At 39.3% G+C, this 20,861-nt stretch overlaps 1 protein-coding gene across 8 annotated transcripts in view; it reads left to right on the top strand.

Annotated features, from left to right (window-relative positions):
- Positions 1-20,861, top strand: part of Oxr1 (oxidation resistance 1) — a 348,145-nt gene that overhangs the window by 319,606 nt on the left and 7,678 nt on the right. For 4 of the 8 annotated variants that reach the window (XM_057791396.1, XM_057791394.1, XM_057791400.1 and 1 more), the window contains 2 exons: positions 18,794-18,874; positions 20,585-20,710. In XM_057791396.1, coding sequence (XP_057647379.1) covers positions 18,794-18,874; positions 20,585-20,710 — 207 coding nt within the window. Of the gene's footprint in view, positions 1-3,823; positions 4,026-18,793; positions 18,875-20,584; positions 20,711-20,861 lie in introns of those variants that run through there. The other 4 variants (XM_057791398.1, XM_057791399.1, XM_057791401.1 and 1 more) reach the window with 3 other exon arrangements.

The following is a 20,861-nucleotide window of genomic DNA, read 5'->3' on the forward strand; positions in this document are numbered from 1 at the left end:
TGGGTAAATTTGCAGATATTTATCAAATTTTAAGTAATAGACCAGTCACAACCTAATTATGTAAGCAGCTGCATGGATGAATGCCATAGCTAATGGGTGGAATACAGGGGGAAGGTCTGATGTCAGAAGAACAGAAGTAGCCGAAGTCCGTGGACTCATGGTTCCTGGAAACTGAGGCATAGGGAGCAGGCAGGGAGGAAATCTCTGGAGAGTGCTGGGCACATGTTTCCACTTACAGTAGATGGGTTCACATGGTAACCGCAGGTTCCAGCTGTGTTCTTAGTCTCAGAAGGTAAATGTGTCCAGAATTCCAAAGATGTGTACAAGTTTTAAGGTAGCAGCAGCTGAAAGTAGGTTACCACAGAGGAAATAAGTTGGTAAAAGATGCTACGTAAATGATGAGGATTTAATGGCAGCTAGGCTATAACGAAGTTTCTAAACGGGGCAGTAACATGGTCGGTGGCAGTATTTTTCATCAAGAAAGAGAATCGAGAACTTCTCCCAATGTTGGCTGGGTCACTTAAGTTTAGAAATAGAAAACTACTGACATTTTCTTTTTTCTTCTTTTCGTGTGGATGCATGTGTTGTGTGCTTGTATGTGAATGTGTGGATGTTTGCATACGTGTGGACTGTAGTATGTGTTTGAATCTGTATATGCAGAAGCTGAGGTTGACGTGAATCTTCTGACTGCTCTGCTATTTCATTCTTTAAGGCAGTACCTCTCGGTGCAACCCAGAGTTCACAGACACTGCTTGCCTCCACACCTAGCTTGCTCTGGGGAATCCCCATCTCAATTTTTGAAGCTGAAGTTACAGGCAGTCCTCACTGTCACCTGGTCCTTATATGGCTTCTGAGGCTCCAAACTCCCAAATTTAGTTAGTTAGTTAGTTAGTTAGTTAGTTAGTTAGATTTTTTGTTTTTTTTCTACCTAACAAGCACCTTACCTGGCTACATCTTACCATCCCCACTGCTGACTGTTTTGAATCAAAGAAATGGCTTCAGTTTCTGGGGGGGACATTGAGAATTATAATTTACAGTTTAAAGTTTATATATCTCCTCATTTGTCCTAGGAAAATTTTCCCCCCAAAAAACAAAAAGTCTGGAAAGAGTGGTCTAATGCAGCAGCTACCTCTTGTTTGTGGCTGTGGAGGTCTTGAATATGGGTAATGCGACTAAGGAAGAGGAGCCTTAAGACTGAAAAGCTGATTCTTCACCCTGTTACCAGATTTCTTTCAGGCTGTTTGGACAACTTGTATGCACGATTAACCTTTTCAACTACAAACTTTATGAAATCTGAGTATGAAATCATAAGCTAGAAAGTAAACTTTGCTGCCGTCTGGTTTTTCTCATTTTGCATCTTATACTAGTCTCTTGTTTAAGATCAGTGATAGAAAACTGATGGTCCGACAGAGTGATGCCTTCTATCTTGGGACAAGTCTATTAGGAGTTCTTTGTTATTGGCTTTGATCTATTCACCTTTACTCCTTCTTGTAGGGAATATCAATAACAAAAAGCCCAATTTTGGGCATATGACTGTGATGTGGAAAGACTTACTTGTCTTTGCTTTTAATCTTCTCCCAGAACAGAACGATTTCCCTTAACTCGGTTGTTTACCATTGTTGATATCTTCAGCATTTCTCTAGGGTTGGTTAAACGATTGTAAGTCAAGGCACCCAAAGTTGGTGGGATGTGTAGTTTGGATAGGAAAACTTTAAAGACATCTTAAAAGAGCTTCAACAGGAAAAGGCAGGAATTTCAGCATTAAAAGTATGGGAACATTAAGTGCAGTGTTAGAGATTATATGTGAGCCAGGCAAGCTGACCAGGAGAACACCTCTCCAACAAAAGGGGGAAAGTTGAGCCACATTTTGACAGTGAGATCCCCTATACATCAGAGTAATCACTGCATTATTAAAAGGGATCTGAGAAGTATCATTGATTCTATTTATAGGAGTTGGTTTTCCCACCATGTGGGTCCCAGGAATCAGTCGTCAGGCTGCAAGCACCTTTGCCAACTGTCCCATCTCCATAACTGGGGTTTTGTTTTTGAAATCATTGTTTTTAGAAGAAAAGGCTCTGACTTATTCTCTACCTTTATCCCTTGCCTAAGTGTTGATAAATTGTTGTTTCATTTTGTGTTCAGTTTCTTAGATCCTGACTCTCTTTTTCTGGTGTTTGATAATACTTAGAATTTCTCAACCACTCAAAGGTCAAGTCATTCATTTTAGTATAAATATAATATGTTGTGTGCTTATGACATAAGCTCCCAAAGGATTATTCAGAACAGTCTATTACCTACCTTTTGGCTTAAGTTTTCAAATTATTTGTATGTTGATTTTGATTATAACTTCCAGTGTTCTCCAGTTTGATTATATACATGTAAATGTTTAACCTAATTTTTTTTTACACCATTAAGCTGGATTATATCATTACTGGATTCTTTTCCTGTTGTATGCACAGCTGTCATCAAGTAGAGTTATCACTGTAGTCATTAGATTTTCCAAAGAAAAATACCAGTTTTAATACTGCTGCAGCTTCTAATAAGAACCATGCAGAGGACTGAAGCTGCATATTTAACATGGTATCTGCCAAACAGCTAGATTATTTTTATTTTCCTAAATGCATTTCATTATTGTTATTAAAGAACTACGTACATGTATATTAAAATTGAGTTAGTATATTAAAGTACAAGCAAAAAGGTGTTCCAATCTCTTCTCAGCTTAGTTATCAAAATGCACATTCAGTTGCAACTGTCAAAAAATAACAGTCTTTATGTCTGCAGTCAGCACGGGAGACCACATTTCTCAGGTGTGCCTATGTAATGCACAGCACACAGAATCGGCTGTGCTGGGCTTGGTTTTGTTTTTCAGAACACTCTTCATTTTGAAGCACATGTTTTCATGTTTGAGAAAGATTCTCTAGTAGTTAGGCAGGTTATTAAAATATTCCCCAATTTTTTCAGCTTTGTTGATGGTTTTGTTTTGGGGAGTGGTGTTAAGGGATGGACTGTGACCACATTGTATTTCATGTTTAAGGAGTGTGGTGGAAACTAAAGGGAGGGGCACGGCTGGCGTACAGAGAAGGGAATAATAACTGCAGGGTGTGCTGGGTTCAGTGGGGCACACGTTGTATGTACTCGAGTAGCGTGTATTTGAGGAGATGGCATTGTGTATTACACATAGCCATTAGTAGGAGAGCAAGTTTGCCTTAAAATGGAAGAAATATTTGGACATTACCATTATAGTATAGATAAAACTGAATGCCAGGTAATTTTAGTTTACATCTAAATTAAATGTAGTTATACTTTGTACTTAATCTTTAAAAAGTAAGCTTCTACTTATATTCCATAATACACTTATTAATGAAGGGTAGCATATGTAGATATAGTAAATACAATTATCTTTCAGTAAATAATATGCTAGAAAACACTTTAAAATGAGTTTCTTATCTATGAATACCCCATAAAATTAAATTTTATAGGATTATTAGCTATAAAGAACAAAAGTCTAGCAAAAGGAAATAGGAAAGAATTGTGGAACTCTATGAACGAACAGTGCAGTGTTAACTGCAGTCACGTGCGGTTTGGGAGGAATTCTGCACATTGTACACAATGCATTGCTTGTATTCAGCGTATCTGTTAGTGCTGTGGAAATATGTGCTCTGTGTCTTTAAACTTTTGAGCCCTTTCTTAGCACACTTGGGTGCAGTGCAACCGAACTTAAGCATGGGAAACACTGTCTTCCCTCCCCAGCTTTACAGTCTCCACTCAGGACTATCTGTTCAATGGATACTACTTAGTGATTAGCTCTCTGCCATGTCAATCACGTCTGTGCTGCCAGCGAACTGTTTTGTCACTGTGGCAGGGCTCTGGTGCTGGAAATGTATCTTTGACAGAGGAAGAATGCTTTTGAGAACAGGTCTTCCGTGATTTGCTGAAGCTTAATGTGACCTGGGAAGGAAATGTCCCGTCTCTGGTATGGGAAAAAGGGGAGAAGACATCAGCCAGTGAACCATAAATACACCCTGGTAAATCCTGATCAGTCATTGCAGTTTCTCTATCTGCCAATCTTGTAGTGGTGCCATTATACAAACTTACCTAGTGCTTGAATGCTTACACAGAGTATTTATAGAGTAAAAACTATGTGATTGCAGAAAATACTTTTAAGATATAGTTAGGAATTCTAAATATCTTTCAGAGGGGATTAATATGTTGCTAGAATTTTGCTTTGTTAAAAATAGGGTTTTTTATTCACTTAAAAAGCAAGATAGAAAATATTTAACACTGCCTTAGTGTTTTCTTCATTTAAAGTTAGTCTTGTAGGAGAGGACTCTGAATTGTTTGCCTTGTTTAAGAGAAGAGAGTGAGACTAAATTTTACTTAATGGATTCTGTTATAACTTACTGGGAGCGCCTGAGAAATTGCTGCTATTTTGTCGTCTAAGAATGGTTTGTAAAGCGACTCAGGAAGCGTCTTTGTACTTCCTCAATGATAAGCATGTCAGAAATGACAAAACCCCTTTATTGATGTTTTTAATTATAATTTCAGGTTTTTCATTTTCTATTACATCAGCTCTGAACGGTATAAACACCTCAGAATATTAATTTTTAAATTTGTGATCCAATTTATCAGATTAACTATTTAGCTAAGTCTTTTAAGTTTTTAACTTAAGAGCAATACAGGTATTCATAATGTTTTATTTACCATTTAATTTTTAAGCTAAATGTTACCTACCATTAATTTTTAAAATATTTAAGTTATAAATTTAGGGAAACCGTGGTGTTTTGAACATCTTAGTTCAGCATGATGCCGCACATCACAAAGTCTTCTGCTTGGAAGAAGCTCTTTGGTGATTTTTTAACTCAGGTGGTTTTCCCTGTTTCTTACTGGTTCTCAGCTTTCCTGTGTCTGTGGTGTCGACACACATGCAGTATTTCCCTAAATGTACTAATGAGATGAAGAGGCCAGCGTGGAGTGTGCTGGACTGAGGTGAAATTTGATGGCAAGAATCAGCCGCAGATAGCAAGGCTTCACTTCTCCAGCTCACCTAGGGACGGTTTTCTAGGTAGCAGTGTGTGTCCTCACTCGTATCAAGCTCAGTGCCCAGTTTTCCTACTTGAGTCGGGTGGATCTAGGAGTGTAGAAAGGAAAAGAGCTTTGGGTTTGTAGGGGGTGGCCGAGAGTCTTGATTTCTTATCAAGGCACTTCTGTGTCAAAACTGAAAGCAAAACAAACATATTTCTTCTGAGAGAACAGTTTCAGAACACAGGAAAGCTGACGTCTCTTTCTCTCTGTGTCATTGCGCCTTAGCATGCTTCCTGTCTTTTCCACATCTGATGGTTATACAGAGGGACTTCAGTGATAAACTGTCTTACAGAGCTGCTAAGAATGTGGTCATATATTTAGATCAGCAGTGACAGTATACTAAATACTGGTATATGTACTGTCAAATTTAACCTTAAAGTTAACCCAGATGCTAATAAGAGATATGTTCATTTTATGAATGAGCTAATTGAACTCACACATTTTACCAGGGCTGACAGGATGGCTCGGTGGGTAAAGACATGTGCTGCAGAACCTGGTGATCTGACTTCAGTCTCCAGGACCCATGCAGTGGAAGGAGAGGGCTGACTACTGAAAACTTTCCCCTGACCTCCACACAGGCACCCTGGCACCTTCATACATATGCAAAGTAGATAAACATTATCTTAATAATCATTGATAATAGTAGGTAGACGGTGCCTGAGACAAAATGTATGGGATAAAATTAACCCTTCCATGAGAATCATATTATCCAGTTATGCTTGCTTTTATTTTTATTCCTTTCATATCTTTTAAATTTTTTTAGCCTTAAGGCTGCTTTTAAAATTCATGCTTGACATCTTCAACTTTAATTTCCAGTCATTGATTTGCTTGGAGCTATTTATGTATTTGATAGACACTTGTGCCAATTCTTACCTTTTGGATGTCTATCAGTAAACTTTAACTTACTGGAAAGTATTTGATAAAAATTTAGGCTTAGTTTAATTCATCTTCAGCATTATATATTATCATTGTTATTTTTATTAATAATGCATTTTCACCATTTTGATTATTTTAGGTTGTCCTCATGTGAAAAAGACAGCTTTTTTTTTTTAATTTGATATTTTGTATGTGGAACCACAGCAGAAGCTGCTCGTGAATTTCTGACATATCTAAGACTTAGCTCACACACTGACTCCCAAAGTAGCCGCACATCAGCTGTGAAGTCGGTCATCGCCGACTGGAATGATTGTCATCGTGATGGTGATAACGACCGCAGCCAGCTCTGTGTTTGAGTGTTATTCTAAATGCCCAGCCAAAGTTCCCTTTGTCGTCCGTGCAACACCTATCGCGTCCCTTTTACACACGAATCAGGGACATCTTAGTACAACGGTTCAGCTTAGAGTGAGGCCTTCACTCTGGGTGCCCTGTCCATACCCCTGAAGTGTCTGCTCCTCCTGCTCACAGTTTCAGAGTAGAAAGAGGGGAAGGTGTGTTTTGAATATTATTTCCATCTGGAGAAACCAGGAAGTAGATTGAGGTTCCTCAAGTTCACAGAGCTGTAAGAAGCTGTAAAGAATAGCCAGTATTCTTTCTGCTTGTCGTGCTGCCTACGTGGAATGATGGGAACAGTCCCTAACATACGCCGTACGGTCCCTAAAGCGTCTTCTGCTCTGTGGACAGTCACAACTTAACTGAAGGAACTCTCCCATACTGGCATTGGACTTTTGCGTTTGACTAAGTAGTTGAAAAGTATATCTTAGGTTTAGCATAAGGATAAAATGAAGATCTGATTCTCGACCAACATTAAAATTATAGTATCACTTTTTCATTATATTTGTTTATGTGGGATCTTTGTGTCTCATGTCATCTTCCCCAAATTTATTTTTTGGGACAATTATAAATGAAATATAATAAAAATATAATGCAATAATATAAAACAAAAACTAGCACATCAGAATTGGACAGAACAAACAAACAAAAGGCAAAGAGCCCAAGAGAAGGCACAAGAAACAGAGACCCACTCGTTCACACACTCAGGAGTCCCGTAAAAAGCACTATATTGAAAGCCATACGTATGCGCAGAGGATACCCTTTCTGTCTCCTCGTCCTTAGGGTTCCCTGAGCCGCGAGGAGAGGGTTTTGGTGGAGGCATCCCATTGGGACTGAGTATTCATGCTCTCCCACTCTGCGGAGTGTCTGGCTGTGGTCTCTGTGTTTGTTCCCACTGCTGCAGGAGAACTTCCCTGATGCCGGCTGAACAAAGCACTCGCCGATGAGTACAGCACAGTGTCATTAAGAGTCATTTATTGCCCTTTATTGTTTAAACAGTATTTTGTTTTACCCTGTATTCCCAGGCTATCTATTCTTATTTAATGTCAAGGATGGGTTTCTCTGGTGGAGTGGGTCTTAAGCTGAATCAGATACTGATTGATTTCTCCTGCAAGCTTCATGGCCACCATCGCTCTAGCATATCTTGCAGGCAATTTTTTTTTTTTTTTTTTTTTTTTTTTGGTTTATAGAAAAACAGGAAGCAGTTCTCATACACTCTTTTTTTCAATTTCCCCCACTGTTTGCATGTCATTGGTGGGCACATTAGCTAAAAGTTAGTGCAGCAATACTGACCTGTTATGGTGAGCCCAAGTGTGTGGGTGTCAGAATTCCCTTCTGCACTGTGCATTTTATGGGTGTTTACAAGTGAGGAGTTAGGGAAGCGCAGTACACTTTGACTGCACTAGAAACTGCTGAGGAGGTAGATACTTACTCATGCTTCATTCCCTCTCTAAACTGCTGGCACCCAGTAACCTTCCTACTGTTGCTGAAAGTTGGTATTTTTCAGTCATGTAGTGGAAATAATATAGTTGGGATTCTTAGCAATATGCATTTAAGACCGCTCTGTAATACCCCATCGTATGGATATGCGAGTTTCTGTATGCGCTGACTGCTTCTGCCCTGCTGTGTGCTGTGAGCACTTATCACAAACACAGCCAACCTTCAGATTTTCTGCACACACGTCTTCAAGTCTCATAGGGAGCCCGAATCGGGGTAAGAGTCTGTTCAGTTTTATGAGACAACACCAGAGAGAGAAGCTCTCCCATTTGGAACTGACCCAGCAGTAAGTGCAAATCCTGTCGTTGTTGGGGTTTGTCCACCCCTACAAACACATACTCGTACTTACTATTTAAGTATTTATTGATACTTAACGGGTCTTTTACAGTGATATATATTGGAGAAAGGATACTGTATGTGGCTTGCTTCATAGAAGTTTTAATTTTCAATCATCTAACTCCTAAAATTTCTGATTCAGGATTATTCTGTTGGTATTTAAAAATAACTTTTCAAAACCTTGGTTACCTTGAGTCTTACATTTTTGCATTTTCCATTTGGGTCGCTAATCTGTTGAATTTTTCTAAGGCAGGAATTTTTTCTCGTCTTCTGTCAGCCTGGTCTCTGTGGTAGTGACCAACCTCATTTCATTCTCTCCCTTCCTCTGTTGCCAGAATCAGTCGCCATATTTGCGTGGGTTTATTTCCGTTCTCTTCCATGGAGCTGTCTGCTGCCTGCCAGCCGTATCTCTTGCTTCCTGTGATTTAATGACAAGTCTCTAAAGAGAGAAGCATCCGTGCTCCAGGTGTTTGCCATTGGTTTTTCAGCTGTTTTGGGTCTTTCCACATTAACCTTTCAGGTCAACTTTTGAATACTTTGTAGCTGCAGAATTACTTGGTTTTAATTAGAATTGAAATTGTGTTGCAACAGTAGCTGAACTGGGGAATGGTGGGTACCTTAGTGACCTTAACTGTATCTTCCTACCCATGAACACAGACCACCTCCATTTGCTTAAACCTTCGTTTTCTTCATCGGGATTTCACACTTTCCCTCATGTTCAATCTTCCGTGCTCATCGTTAGTCTAGGCCTAAGTATTTCATAACTTGGAACTAAAATAAATGGTGTTAATGGCAAGGACTTGATTTTTGTAAATTGTCCTGGTATGCTGGAAACACCACTGCTGTTTATTAATCCCAGCAGTGTTCAGTTGTTATTAGATTTTCTTTATTCACAATCCATAGCATTTTTTAAAAACAAAGACAGGTTTAATTTTCTCCTCTTTTACCTGCACGTCTCCTATTTCATTGTGTTTTGAGGATATCCTGTAAGCTGTTGAATAGAATAAACGAGGGGGATCTCCTTGCCTTTCTCCAGGTCTTAATACAAAAAAATCTTGGGTCTCCCTATTGTTCGTGATGATAACTATAGGATTATTTTTTATATGTTCTCTATCTTCTGTGCTTCTAGGTTGCTGATTGTTTTCATCACAAATGAATATTAGATTTTCACTGTTGATAATTGTGATCACAGTATTTTTCTTTAGCCTCTGGGGTGTAGCAATTGCTTTTCAAGTATTGAACCAGCCTTGTATACCTGTAATAAATTTCACTTGATTATTATGTATGTTTATTTTCATGTATTTGATGGTACTGGCCGATATTTTCTTAAATATGTGTGCATGTATTTTCATGAGAGATAATGTTCTGTAGTTTTCTTTTCTTGTAATGTCTTTATTTGTTTTTTTATTAGGGTAATGCTGGCCTCACAGAATGAGTTAGTAAGTATTTCCTCTGCTTCTATTTTCTACAAGAGATTGCGGAGATTTAGTTCCATATCTTCCTTCTATGTTCGGCATTTACTTATCAGTAAATCCATATGGGCCTCCTGCTTTCTGTTTCGGAAGGTTAACCCTGGATTCTGTCTAAGGGATAGGTCCAGTCAGGTGATCTGTTTCTTCTTGTGTGACACTTAGTGGTTTGTGTCTTTTGGGAATTGATCTCCCACTCTTTTCTACCCTCTCTGATTTTAATTAAACATCTTATGATTTCATAGTTTTCATCTGTTAGCATTTCAGTTATACTCATTTTAGCTTTTTCTAGTGCTATTCCTACTATGTGTATATTTTTAAGGCATAGTCTAAGATAGGAATCCCTTCTTCTCCCTCCACTTTCTGTATATGAAATTATTTTTTCTGACTCATCGTTTAGCTTATCCACTTTCTAAGCTACACAATGCTGTATCTCCTGTCAGTTTTCTCTTAGCCCCAGCCTGAGAGGAGGGCATTGCTGTTTGGTACTAAGGTTCTATTATTGTTGTTGTTATGCTTTCTATAGAATCCCCAGAATTTTGTTCTTTAAAAGTCTTATTAATATCTTTATTTCCTTTCTAAGTAATAAAAAGAATCCCTGATACCTCTGTTGCTTATCGTCTCCTCTTCTTAGTTGGGGCTATTGAATGGTCTACTCGTTCTTCTTTGCTCACAGATCATGCCTGTATTATTTCACTGAGACAGTGCTTAAACACAGATACATTAGCCATCTTAGTTGCTCCTCCACTGCGCATCTCTCAGTCTCCGAGGATTATTTCCCTTCTTGTTGACATTTGTTGTATGAATTTCTTCTCTGAAGATTTGTTGGTGGTTAGCAGTCTTAGTTTGTGTCTCTGAAAATAAAATGTGTATAAAAAGTTGAGAACTCTGTGCTGAATATGTAGTTTTTCTTGTTATTATTTTAAAATAATGCAATATAACAAGTAGTTAATATTTCGCATTCGCATTGTGTCAGGTTTTTGAAGTGCGTCCTGGATGGATTATAGCATGGGTGTGTACGTGTGTCAGCGACTTGAGTAGGTGCCTGGGGTTCAGGATTCCACATTGACCCAGTTCCTCATGGATAGCGGAGGCACAACTGTGTTTTGTTTATTTGTTTGGGGGTTTTCTTTCCCCTTTTTTCTTCATTTTTTTCATCTTGCAAAATAGTTTTGCTTGGATAAGCAACTCTAGATTGGACATTTGTTTTCTGCCATGTCGGGGTCTTTTGTTTACTAATATTTATTCTGGGCTTAGGTTTGCTAATGTGCGGGTCCTTGGGACTGTCACTCCTCACTCCCAGGGGTCTGCATCTGCTCTTAAAGTTTGCCTCCACTTGGAGATCTGTGCATCTTCTCACTGGTTAGTTAATAATAAAACAGCAGTAATAAACCGTGTCTTTCAAATATTATGAAGTTTTACTAGGTGTATTGTGTATGTAATTCTTACTTAGGGAGTGGAATGTTTTCAGATCTATAGCTCTGTCTTTAATCAGTTCTGGAAAGTTCTAGCAGCTCCCTTTCAGGTGTTTTCTTTTTAGCTGGACTTTATTGAAATCAGTTGTATCTTGCTAGTCTAACTCGTGTGCTTTGCTCTTCGGTGTGTCAGCCTTTTGTTCTTAATAATGTGTCCTGGGTAGTTTCAGGTGGGTGTCCCTGTTTGCTAAGTTACTTGTGATTATCTGCTTTTTTTACATAATTGTTTGTTGCAAAGTTACATTTATTGTATAAAATTCCTATTTGATTTTTTTCAGATATGCTTATTTTAATCATCTCTTCCTGTTTGCTTGTTTTTAAAAATAAAAATTTAACATTTAAGTTCTGTCTGATAATATCAGTATCTAGAGTTGGTGCAGTATTTTTGTATACTTAATTAGGGCTACGTGCTAGTGTGCTAGGTTGTCATTTATTATGATCTTATATTTGGTTTATCTTAATCTGAGAGTCTTGAGGTCCTGAATTGAGCATGTTGTCTTTCTCAGACACTTTCTTCTTGGCAGACTATGTTATATGAATGGAATCATATGGTCATATTCTTGGGATTCTGCCTTTTGAGATTCAGATATGGTGTGCATAGAAATTCAGTGTCAGGCCAGCTCTGGTGTTCTGAATTAGTCCCTGGGAAGAATCACCTTGACTTTCACAGGTACGGATTTATTAAAATGATAATAGCATAAGCAGATCGACTGAAGAGGCCAGCTGAAGTCAGAAACAACAGTGATTGGATGAACTTTATCAGTGAAAAGGATCAGTAATTTAATATCATTGGATATTTGATAAAAGAACTATGTTAGGGGCTAGCAAGAAGGCTTAGCAGGTCAAGACACTTGTCACCAACCCTGACAATCCGAGGTCTGTCCCTGGGACCCATGAAGTGGAAGGAGAGAACTGACAGCAGCATTTTCCCTTGGTTTCAGTACACGTGCTGCAGCGTGAAGGCCCACACATGTGTGCGCACATAGCATATGCGCACACAATCACACATGTACTAATACGATAAGACCTTTAAAAAAGTGTGTTTAAAAATCATAAGCTTCACAAAACCCTATTAACTCCTCAATGAATCTATACTCATTTTCCAAAGAACAGGTGAATTCCACAGATCTTTGAACATTTATACTCCTTGAGACCTGTGTTCTTGCTCTGCGAACACAGACATTAAGAGACAACAGATGATGCGAATGGGTATTCTTCTCTCCCATTGTGGTATAAATAAGAATTAACCCTTTTATGATACTCGTTTTTTACATTAACATTCCTAAAAGCTATTACAACATACATATTCTATAATTGAAAGGCTTCAGGTATTTTCTACATTGTTGAAAAGAATCTGAGTTATCTGTGAATGATTAAGAAGTCAGTTTTGTTTAATTAATTGATTGATGTTTTTGTGTGTGTGTACACGTGTGTGTGCGTGTGTATGAGGGTGGCAGAGGAAACCAGGTCTATCCATTATGAAACCCTGGCTGTCCTGGAACTCCCCATGTAGACCAGGCTGACCTTAAACTCAGAGATCATCTGCCTCTGGCTCCCGGGTTATAGAAGACTGGTTCAGGTCACTATTTCTGTGTGTCCTACCTACTTTGTAATTCCAGCAGCAGTGAGGAGGGAAGAGGAGGAGGATTGAGAGTGACCAGCCTGGGCCATAGGCTGTGACACTGTCTCCTGTCTCCTACGGAACTGTTAGAGGAGAATTGGAAAGCCCCTCAGTCCTTGGGTGATGTGGCCTGAGGTTAAGGAGCATCTTCTTGACCTTGGGTGAAATAACCTGCAGTTAAGACACCCATCAAGAACCAAACGCGGACCAGAGGAAAGACTAAAGGATCTTTAAATGGAACCAGCATCTGGGAAAAGGGAAGCAGCCCCCTCAAGGGGGAAAGAATAGAGATGTAGTCTAATTGAGGCTCCATCTGTTCAGGCTTTCATTCTCTCCATGGTGAGGTGAGCCTGGGCATGGGAACTGCTTTACCTCCTGAGGCCAACTAAGGAAGCGGTAGCTGAACTCGTGGTTTAGCTGTTTAGTGAGTTCCATCCTGTTCTGTGTGGCCCAAAGCTGAAAGTGTGTGCATGCAGTAGAAGATAGCTCGTTGAATTTATCACTGAATTTCTGCTTCACCTTTTTCTCTCTTTGAACCAGGAAGACTGATAATTCTATTTACTCATATCAGTTTATCCCTTAGCTGTCTTTGTGGCCACTTTAGGGCCACAAGCTGTTCTTTTGGTTCATTTTTAACTACTAGTCTATTTGGTTTGAGGATTGCCAGTTACAGTCTTAGCATTTGGAAGGTTCAAACTGCCTCTTGGAGAAACCATTCCTCCCCAGTCCCCTGCCTCCTAGCCATCCTGAGAGAATTGTACTTACAGATTCTGTTTGTTTCTTATCCTGCATTTGCCATTGTCTTCCTGATGATTCTGTATTCTAAGTTGTGATTGCCTGTTTGCTATTTTTATATCCTTTATTATAATTCCATGAAGTGCTATTGTGAAAGCAACAGTTTTTGTTAGACAAAGTAGAGCGGGGCTTCTTTGTAATGAAGACAGTTTAAAATGATGGATTATAGTGAAAGACAAGTTGCATGGCTTCAGAAATATTGCTATTGCTCATTTTTGTTAGCTACAAAAACTCAAACTTATATTTTCTTTTAAAACTTATTATTAGCTACCAAAGTAAATATACATGCGTAGGAAATATTTTTAATTTCACTACATTTTTTTTGTAAACTCAGGAAGTAGTAGTAGAAAATGATGTCTGCAAGAATTAGTTTGTTTGGGAGCCATCTCGGACAGAAATACATCAGCATTCCAAAAGAACCACTAAGCCAAGAAGATGGGTTTTATTTGTAATAATAGTAGTTAGTATTCCAAGATTTTCATAGTATATTTTGATATATCTCCCTCAGCTTTCCCCATATTCACCCTTACTTGCAATTCACCAGATTTTGAGTTTTATTTTTTTATTGGTTTTATTTTGTTTGTGTCTTCTTCCAATCAAGTTCACTTGTATTGTCTACTTATTCTTGGAAGTGGGACTTCTCCTGCAGTGTGGTAGATCCAGCCAAAGTTATGTCATTGAAGAGAGCTGACTCTGCCCCTCAGGAGCTAGGAGCTGTCAGTGATTGTTGCAGTGTTTGCAAGTCCTCCACAAAGAAGCTCAGGCCAGGCAAAATTCCAACATATGGGTAGGGCGGTGTGGGGTAACATTCACTGAGTTCATATGTTAGCTACCCTGTCATGTCTGGAGAACAAGGTTTAGAGGAAGTCACCCACCACCTCTGGCTCTTATCATTTCCTGCCTCCTCTTCCCTGAGGATCCTGTGCCGTGAAGGACAGAGGTGTGATAGAGCCGAGCACTCTGGAGCCGTTTTCTCGGCACGTTGAGTGGTCGCGGTCCTTGGCGTTACGTCCCCATCTGTTCCAAGTAGAGGGTGTTCTGGAGTTAGGTTAGAGGCGTTCTGACCTCGGATCTGCAGTGAGTCAGTGGACTCCTTTTAGCTCTGTTAGGTAGACTGGCAGGTATATGAATGTGCTCTCATTCAAGAAACTGGGACTGAGAGCAACTTTGGATCTTATTTTCTCTACTCTTTAGTTGGCTAGTGTTGTTTCTCTCTGTCCATCTAAAATGGAGATGTATAAGTTTTATTGGACATCTACATTGACTGCTATGGAAATAAAAGCTTACAAAACTGCTTTCTACCCCTGAGGGCCCTTCAAAGGCCAGAGAGACTATATGATGGTGTTTTGTTCTGTGGTGTAGGTAGGACATGATGCTTCCTTCGCATTGGCCTTCTTCTTGTATCCAGACCATTTCTTACTCAAAGCATGCTAGCCAGAGTAAGCGTGCTTTTAAATGCAAATTCTTGTTTTCCACTCTCTTTTTACTTGTGTGCTTTTAACTGCCAATAGTGTGATCTGGAATATAGATGGAGGTGTCATTTCTCTTAGGTTTGGTCTTCTGAATGATCTAGTAACTTCTGAGAATAGATCATGAATTACCAAAACCATTAAAAAAAAAATCAGTGAAAGTCTTAATTCAGTATCTATTTTGGAAAATTTTATCTTACCTTTAGCTATTTCTTTTAAAAGAAATACACTTCTATACTGTTTCATTTTTTCTTTGTTCCCTTACAGACTTGATGACAGCTTTGTTTATCTTCTCTCCCCATAGCACAAGTATGTATTAGTATTTAAAGAAACATGAGTCCACGTGAGGCCGCTGTAACCCCAGCACTTGAAAATGGAGGCAGGAATATAAGGGGTTTATAGTCATCCTCAGCCACGGACTAAGTTTGAGTCTAGCCTGAGCTGTAGGAGAGCATCTCAAAGTTTGAGTCTAGCCTGAGCTGTAGAAGAGCTTCTCAAAGAAAGAGAGAAACTAATGAAGGCCTGGAAAGGAAGGAATACAATTTTGTGTGTGTATGTGTGTCTGTGAGTGTGTGTGAGTGTGTGAATGGGACAGCAAGATGGCTCCTCAGTTAAAAAAAATGTCACTTGCAGCCAAGCATGTTGTCCTAAATTCAGTCCCTGGTACTCACATGGTAGAAGGTGTGACATCTGCAAGCCGTCCTCTATACTTGCACATATGTACTCTCTCTTTCTCTCTGACATACACACATACTTTAATAACATATCAATGAGAAATGATAGGCTTTACCATATTTGCTTAGACTTTCAATGACAGTCCTTCATTATATGACTCCTACTTTCTGCAATATTTATAAAACAGGTTTTAAAAAATGTTTAAAAAACCTATCCCTTTTGTGAGCATAATTCAGTTTTACTTCGACTTAGGAAATGTGCTTAGCAAATACCTAAAGGAGTAACCTTTTTAAATAATGGTAAGAATAGTGTTAACTAGTGGGATAGAAGGAACCCAGCGTAGATTTGTCTCATGATTTGAGAATTCTTGTTGAGGAGACTCATGATTAAATGTAGCAATGCATTTGGTCACAAAACAGCACAGGAATTTAGAGTGTGGGAAAGTACAGCAAGGCCATGATTTTTAATTTTTAGCATCTGAATTTTCTTTCATCCTCATCAAAAATTGTATTGTTTCTGGCATTTTGGCACACGGATTTCCAGCACTTGACAGGCAGTAGGCAAATCTCTGTGAGTTTGAGGTCAGCTTGACCTATATAGTGACTGCCAGGCCAGCCAGGACCACATAATGACACCCTGTCTCAAAAAAGAAAAAAAAATATTATTTTAATTGGTAGATCTTTATTGTTGTCAGTCTGAAACTGAATTTTTAATTGCATAACTGTCATCCAAAATATATAAAATAGTTATCTTAAACCTAAAATAAAAGCCACAGATACGTAAGGGACCATTTGACCTCTCTAATCCTTAAGGAACTGGCAGAAAGTGGTAGGATTTGAACGCAGCGATGGAGTTCTCACAGATAGTGCTGGTCATTACTCAGTCCTCTAGAAGCCAGTCCTCATTTGCTTTCTTAAACCTCCTGTTTGCTTTGTACTCTCATTAACTTCAGGTGTAGCTAAGTGTCTAAGGCTGGGCCGTGCCAGCATCTTTATCTGTAAGTGGAGTTGTCAACCAGAGCACGTGAATTGTTGCTTAGCAGAAGCCAAGATGCTAACAGCTGTGCACTAGGATGTGCCCAGTTTCTTTCGCTTTTTCTATTCTCAAGTCTTGCCCAGCTTTCAGCGACCACTGCACAGCTTTAGTGGTAGCCAACTCATTTTAGTTAACTAAAGCAAGAGCCCTTTCAGAGCCAGCTTTTGAAGTCTTGTCCCTCTATGGGTGAGTTAGCTTAACTGCATTTTGTAGCCCCAGCCTCTAATGTGACCTGTGAGGTGACTCACAGGAAGTGTTAGCGCTCAGAAGAATCAACCAGTGTGTGCTGTCTCTACACTCTCTGTGCTGTGGGAAGTTTCTGTAGTTACATTGTGGTCTGCAAAATCTGTAATTGTCATGTCGACCTGAGGAAGCTTGTGAGGTTTGTGTGTGTGATTACCCTAATAGCTTTTACCTGTAATACATGGTTTTCAAATTCAGCTCCAAGTAGGAGGTAGTGGCAGAGACAGGTTCAGAAGATTAAGAATATCACATAGGAATTCAGAATGTGGGAAAGTAAAGGTTTTGTCATGAACAGCAGCTACAGAACAAACCACAGACAAGTGAAAGAGAAGCAGGAAAGCCTGGGAACGGGAGCGGTCCTTTCAGAAGACGGAAGGAGGGACGCGGTAGGACGGGGCAAACATCCCAGGGTCTTAGGCTAGCTGAAGCCGTAAGCTCCAGGTTCAGGGAGATACCCTGTCTCACAAAGCAAGATGGCTCTGGCTTCTACATGTTCATAACACGTGAGCACACCTGCATTCACCACACACACAGGGTGGGGAGGGAGGAGCATGTGAGCAGAACGGGGTACCGTGTGAGTAGTTCTGTCACTCCAGGGATTTTTGCATGACACCCAATATATGGGTATATAAAATAGGTTTAAAAATCAATTAAATCTTGCTGAATATTTATTAATATAGGACATAGAATATCAACACTTTTCGGTTAACGATTTTATAATTGTCAATTCTGAAAACACCACATAAATATTTATACAAAATGACAAGAGTATGTTTAGGGACATTTCAAAAGTTCTTGGAACTTCTGCCCTAATCCCATAGTAAAACTTTACTGAGGGTGTGAGTGTGTGTGCAAGTATGTGCAAAGTTTGTCAGCTGTTCATACAGCAGTTTTTAAGATAAAGATATCTATCTAATAGTACAATCCAGAGATACACTAATTTAATATGCCTATGCTGAGAGAAGGTGGTTGAGGCCTATTACAACTATGCTTTCTATAATGAAGCCATTGTGTGCACAGCTGAAACACTGCAGATCCTCACACAGACAGTCAGAGCAGAGGTGGTGTGGGCCTTTGCTGTGGTAGCACGGTGCACTTAGAATGGTAGGAAGTACAGATGCTGTGTTCTCGGACCTGGCAGAAGTGAAATGTCACAATGTAGCAGTCAATACCTTCAGTGCATGTGGGGCTGGAAATTGTTTGTATTCTGTTTTGTTTTTTTGTATTGTGCATCCGTTTTACTGTGGCCAAGTTAATGTATCAGATCTAAGAACTTTTAAATTAGACGTGCTTTTGAGAGCACTCCTATTTTTTTGGATTTCTCTCTTTTTCATAGATAAATTTCTTTCCTTTCTTCTGTGATACAGGTGGGTGTGCCTGTCTCATGAGCCTAGAGAAATTCTAGGACCATGGCTGTTAGTGTGCTGGTTTTGAACTTGGCTGATTTGAGAGGACGGCCGCTAACCACTCCCTTTGGCAACTGGAAGATGGTTTTGATTAAATGCCACCTGTGTTAGGAAAGCAGGGTATCATTTCCACCCTTTAACACATGCGTTTAAATTAAGCTCAGTCTGTGTTAAATAGTCAAGAGAGCAAACATATTTTCTACCAGGTGGACGTACTGGGGAAACTCACTTGTGTATATTTTGACTGGTTTCTATATGAATTTCTTCTACTTCCAGTGTGGATTAGGAAGAGATACCTTGTTTACCATCCTTCCTCCTTTAAGCCTCTCCCTTTCCCTGTCTTTCCCTCTTGTCTTCTGTTTATGCACGCACTCCCTTCTCAGCTGTCAGTGAGTCACTGTCTTCCTGTCTTCACACTCAGGTAGTGTCAGTGGCCGAGTACCACCGCAGGATCGATGCGCTAAACACTGAGGAGCTGCGCACACTCTGCAGACGTCTCCAGGTGCCCCTTCTGCGGTCTAAACTTCCTCAGAGTGACCATGCCCTGCTCTTAGTGTCCTTCCTCAAGATAAATCTCACATTAGATGAGTTTGTCTTGAATGAAGCACTAAAATAAGCAACCAGGAAAAAAATTCCTTTTCGTCTTAAAGGATGGTTTTACCTTGGAGAGCTACTTTATTTATTTATTTATTTATTTATTTATTTATTATGTCTCTTTGCTGTCTTCTTTTCACTAGAAAAGCTCTCACAGCAATCTTCAGCCACCTGAGAACTATTCTCATCACTCTTTGAGCTATGAGTTTTCATTTAATTTTGACATTGGGACAACCCTTGGTTTATGAATGAACCTTTATTGACTAGAATCTGAAAGGTACCAGACAGTAGGAAAATTATAAAAATCTTAATAGAAAGTCAGGCTTAGGTATTCCCATCTTCAAGGATATTACAGCTGTAGGAACTGAATAAAATCTTAATGAGACGAATTGGTTTTGTTCTTGAGGCATTCCTGGGTTGGTATTGGAAATGCTTTGGGGTAAAATAGGAAAGCCTATTCTGAGCTAGATACATTAGCTAAATTTTCTGAAATAATCTTTGCATTGTTGAAAAACAAAGTAATGAAATTGAAAACTCATTTTTCAGTTTGCGTTTCCTTTTTATGAAAGTATGCTCTGCTTTTGTTGCTTTCCTGGATTGACTGAATAGTTCTCTTTAATTTTCCCAATGCTGCCTTGGATTTCTGTTTTGTTCCGTTTTAACTTTTCACATCATTGAAATAAAGGTAAAATGTGATGATGTGAAAGTCTTCATATTTAGCTTCTCATCAGAAACAATACAGTTGTAGAACATGTATTGGCTGAAAATCCATACCGTCCGCACTTGGCAAGAGATCTGCTGGAGGGCCAGGATTCCGCTCCCGAGTGGTGTCAGTCTCTGCCCTCGGCTGCATTTTAGCTATCTGCTCCAGTAGGGTTCCGTGGGTTTAAATGTTTCATCAACAATAGCTGTGGTCTTTATTTGTTAGGAATACTGTGTTTGGATCCTCAAATTAATACAAAATGTAAGACCTAGCAATAGATTATAAAGTAAGTTTTTAATTACCATTTTTGTCATTTTATGAATACCAGTAGCTTATTCTATCAAATAAATGCAACCAATTAGTCTAACCTTTATTCATGAGCAAATTCATTTTAATATTGATTGTTTGATTCCATTAGATGAAAAGTAATTGTTTTAATAAGTCAATAATAAAAGGCAGTTTTACAAAATGGTAGCATCAATAAAGCAAAAAAGTACAGCCCAATGAAAAGAGTTGTCATTTCTAGTCTACCATTTTTTACATTTTTAATGCAAAAAATCCTGTTAATAAATTTGACAACTTTTGTATTTTGTGTGGACAAAAGATACGAGCACATACTTTAAAGAGCGCTTAGTTAAGAAGCTCCCTGGCTCCCTTTCGTCCCTCAAGGCTAAGCTGTGCATGTAAAGCTCCCTGTCCCCCAGAAACAGGAACCATAGCACTTCTCAACAGCCTCTCCTCGTGTGGTGGATGAAGCATACTTGTTCTAAACTCTCGTACTTTGGGCACACTGTCCTTTGCCCTTTGAAATCTTTAGCCACCTGTGATTAATAAGGTTTCCTTTAACTCAAAAGGCTGAAATTTGCAGAGTATCACAATTGTGTATTAACACACTGCTGCTGTTTGCTATTTTAGATTACTACAAAGGAAGACATAAACTCAAAGCAGTCTACCCCAGCGAAAGCAGACCTGGAGTCTGAATCTTTCCGACCAAACCTAAGTGACCCCAGTGAACTCTTACTGCCTGATCAGATTGAAAAGGTATGCCATGTCACCTGCTGCGTCTGAGTGTGTGCGGTGAAAGGGAGCGGCCTCCAGTTACTCTCCAGCCGCAGGGCCACTGCTGCTGTCCTGCTTCATGAAGAGTAAGTGGGCAAGGAGAGCAACCCTGCAGTGGACATGGAGTGTGGGT

The sequence above is a fragment of the Chionomys nivalis genome, chromosome 17 (assembly GCF_950005125.1).
Source record: "Chionomys nivalis chromosome 17, mChiNiv1.1, whole genome shotgun sequence".
NCBI classification, from domain to species: domain Eukaryota; kingdom Metazoa; phylum Chordata; class Mammalia; order Rodentia; family Cricetidae; genus Chionomys; species Chionomys nivalis.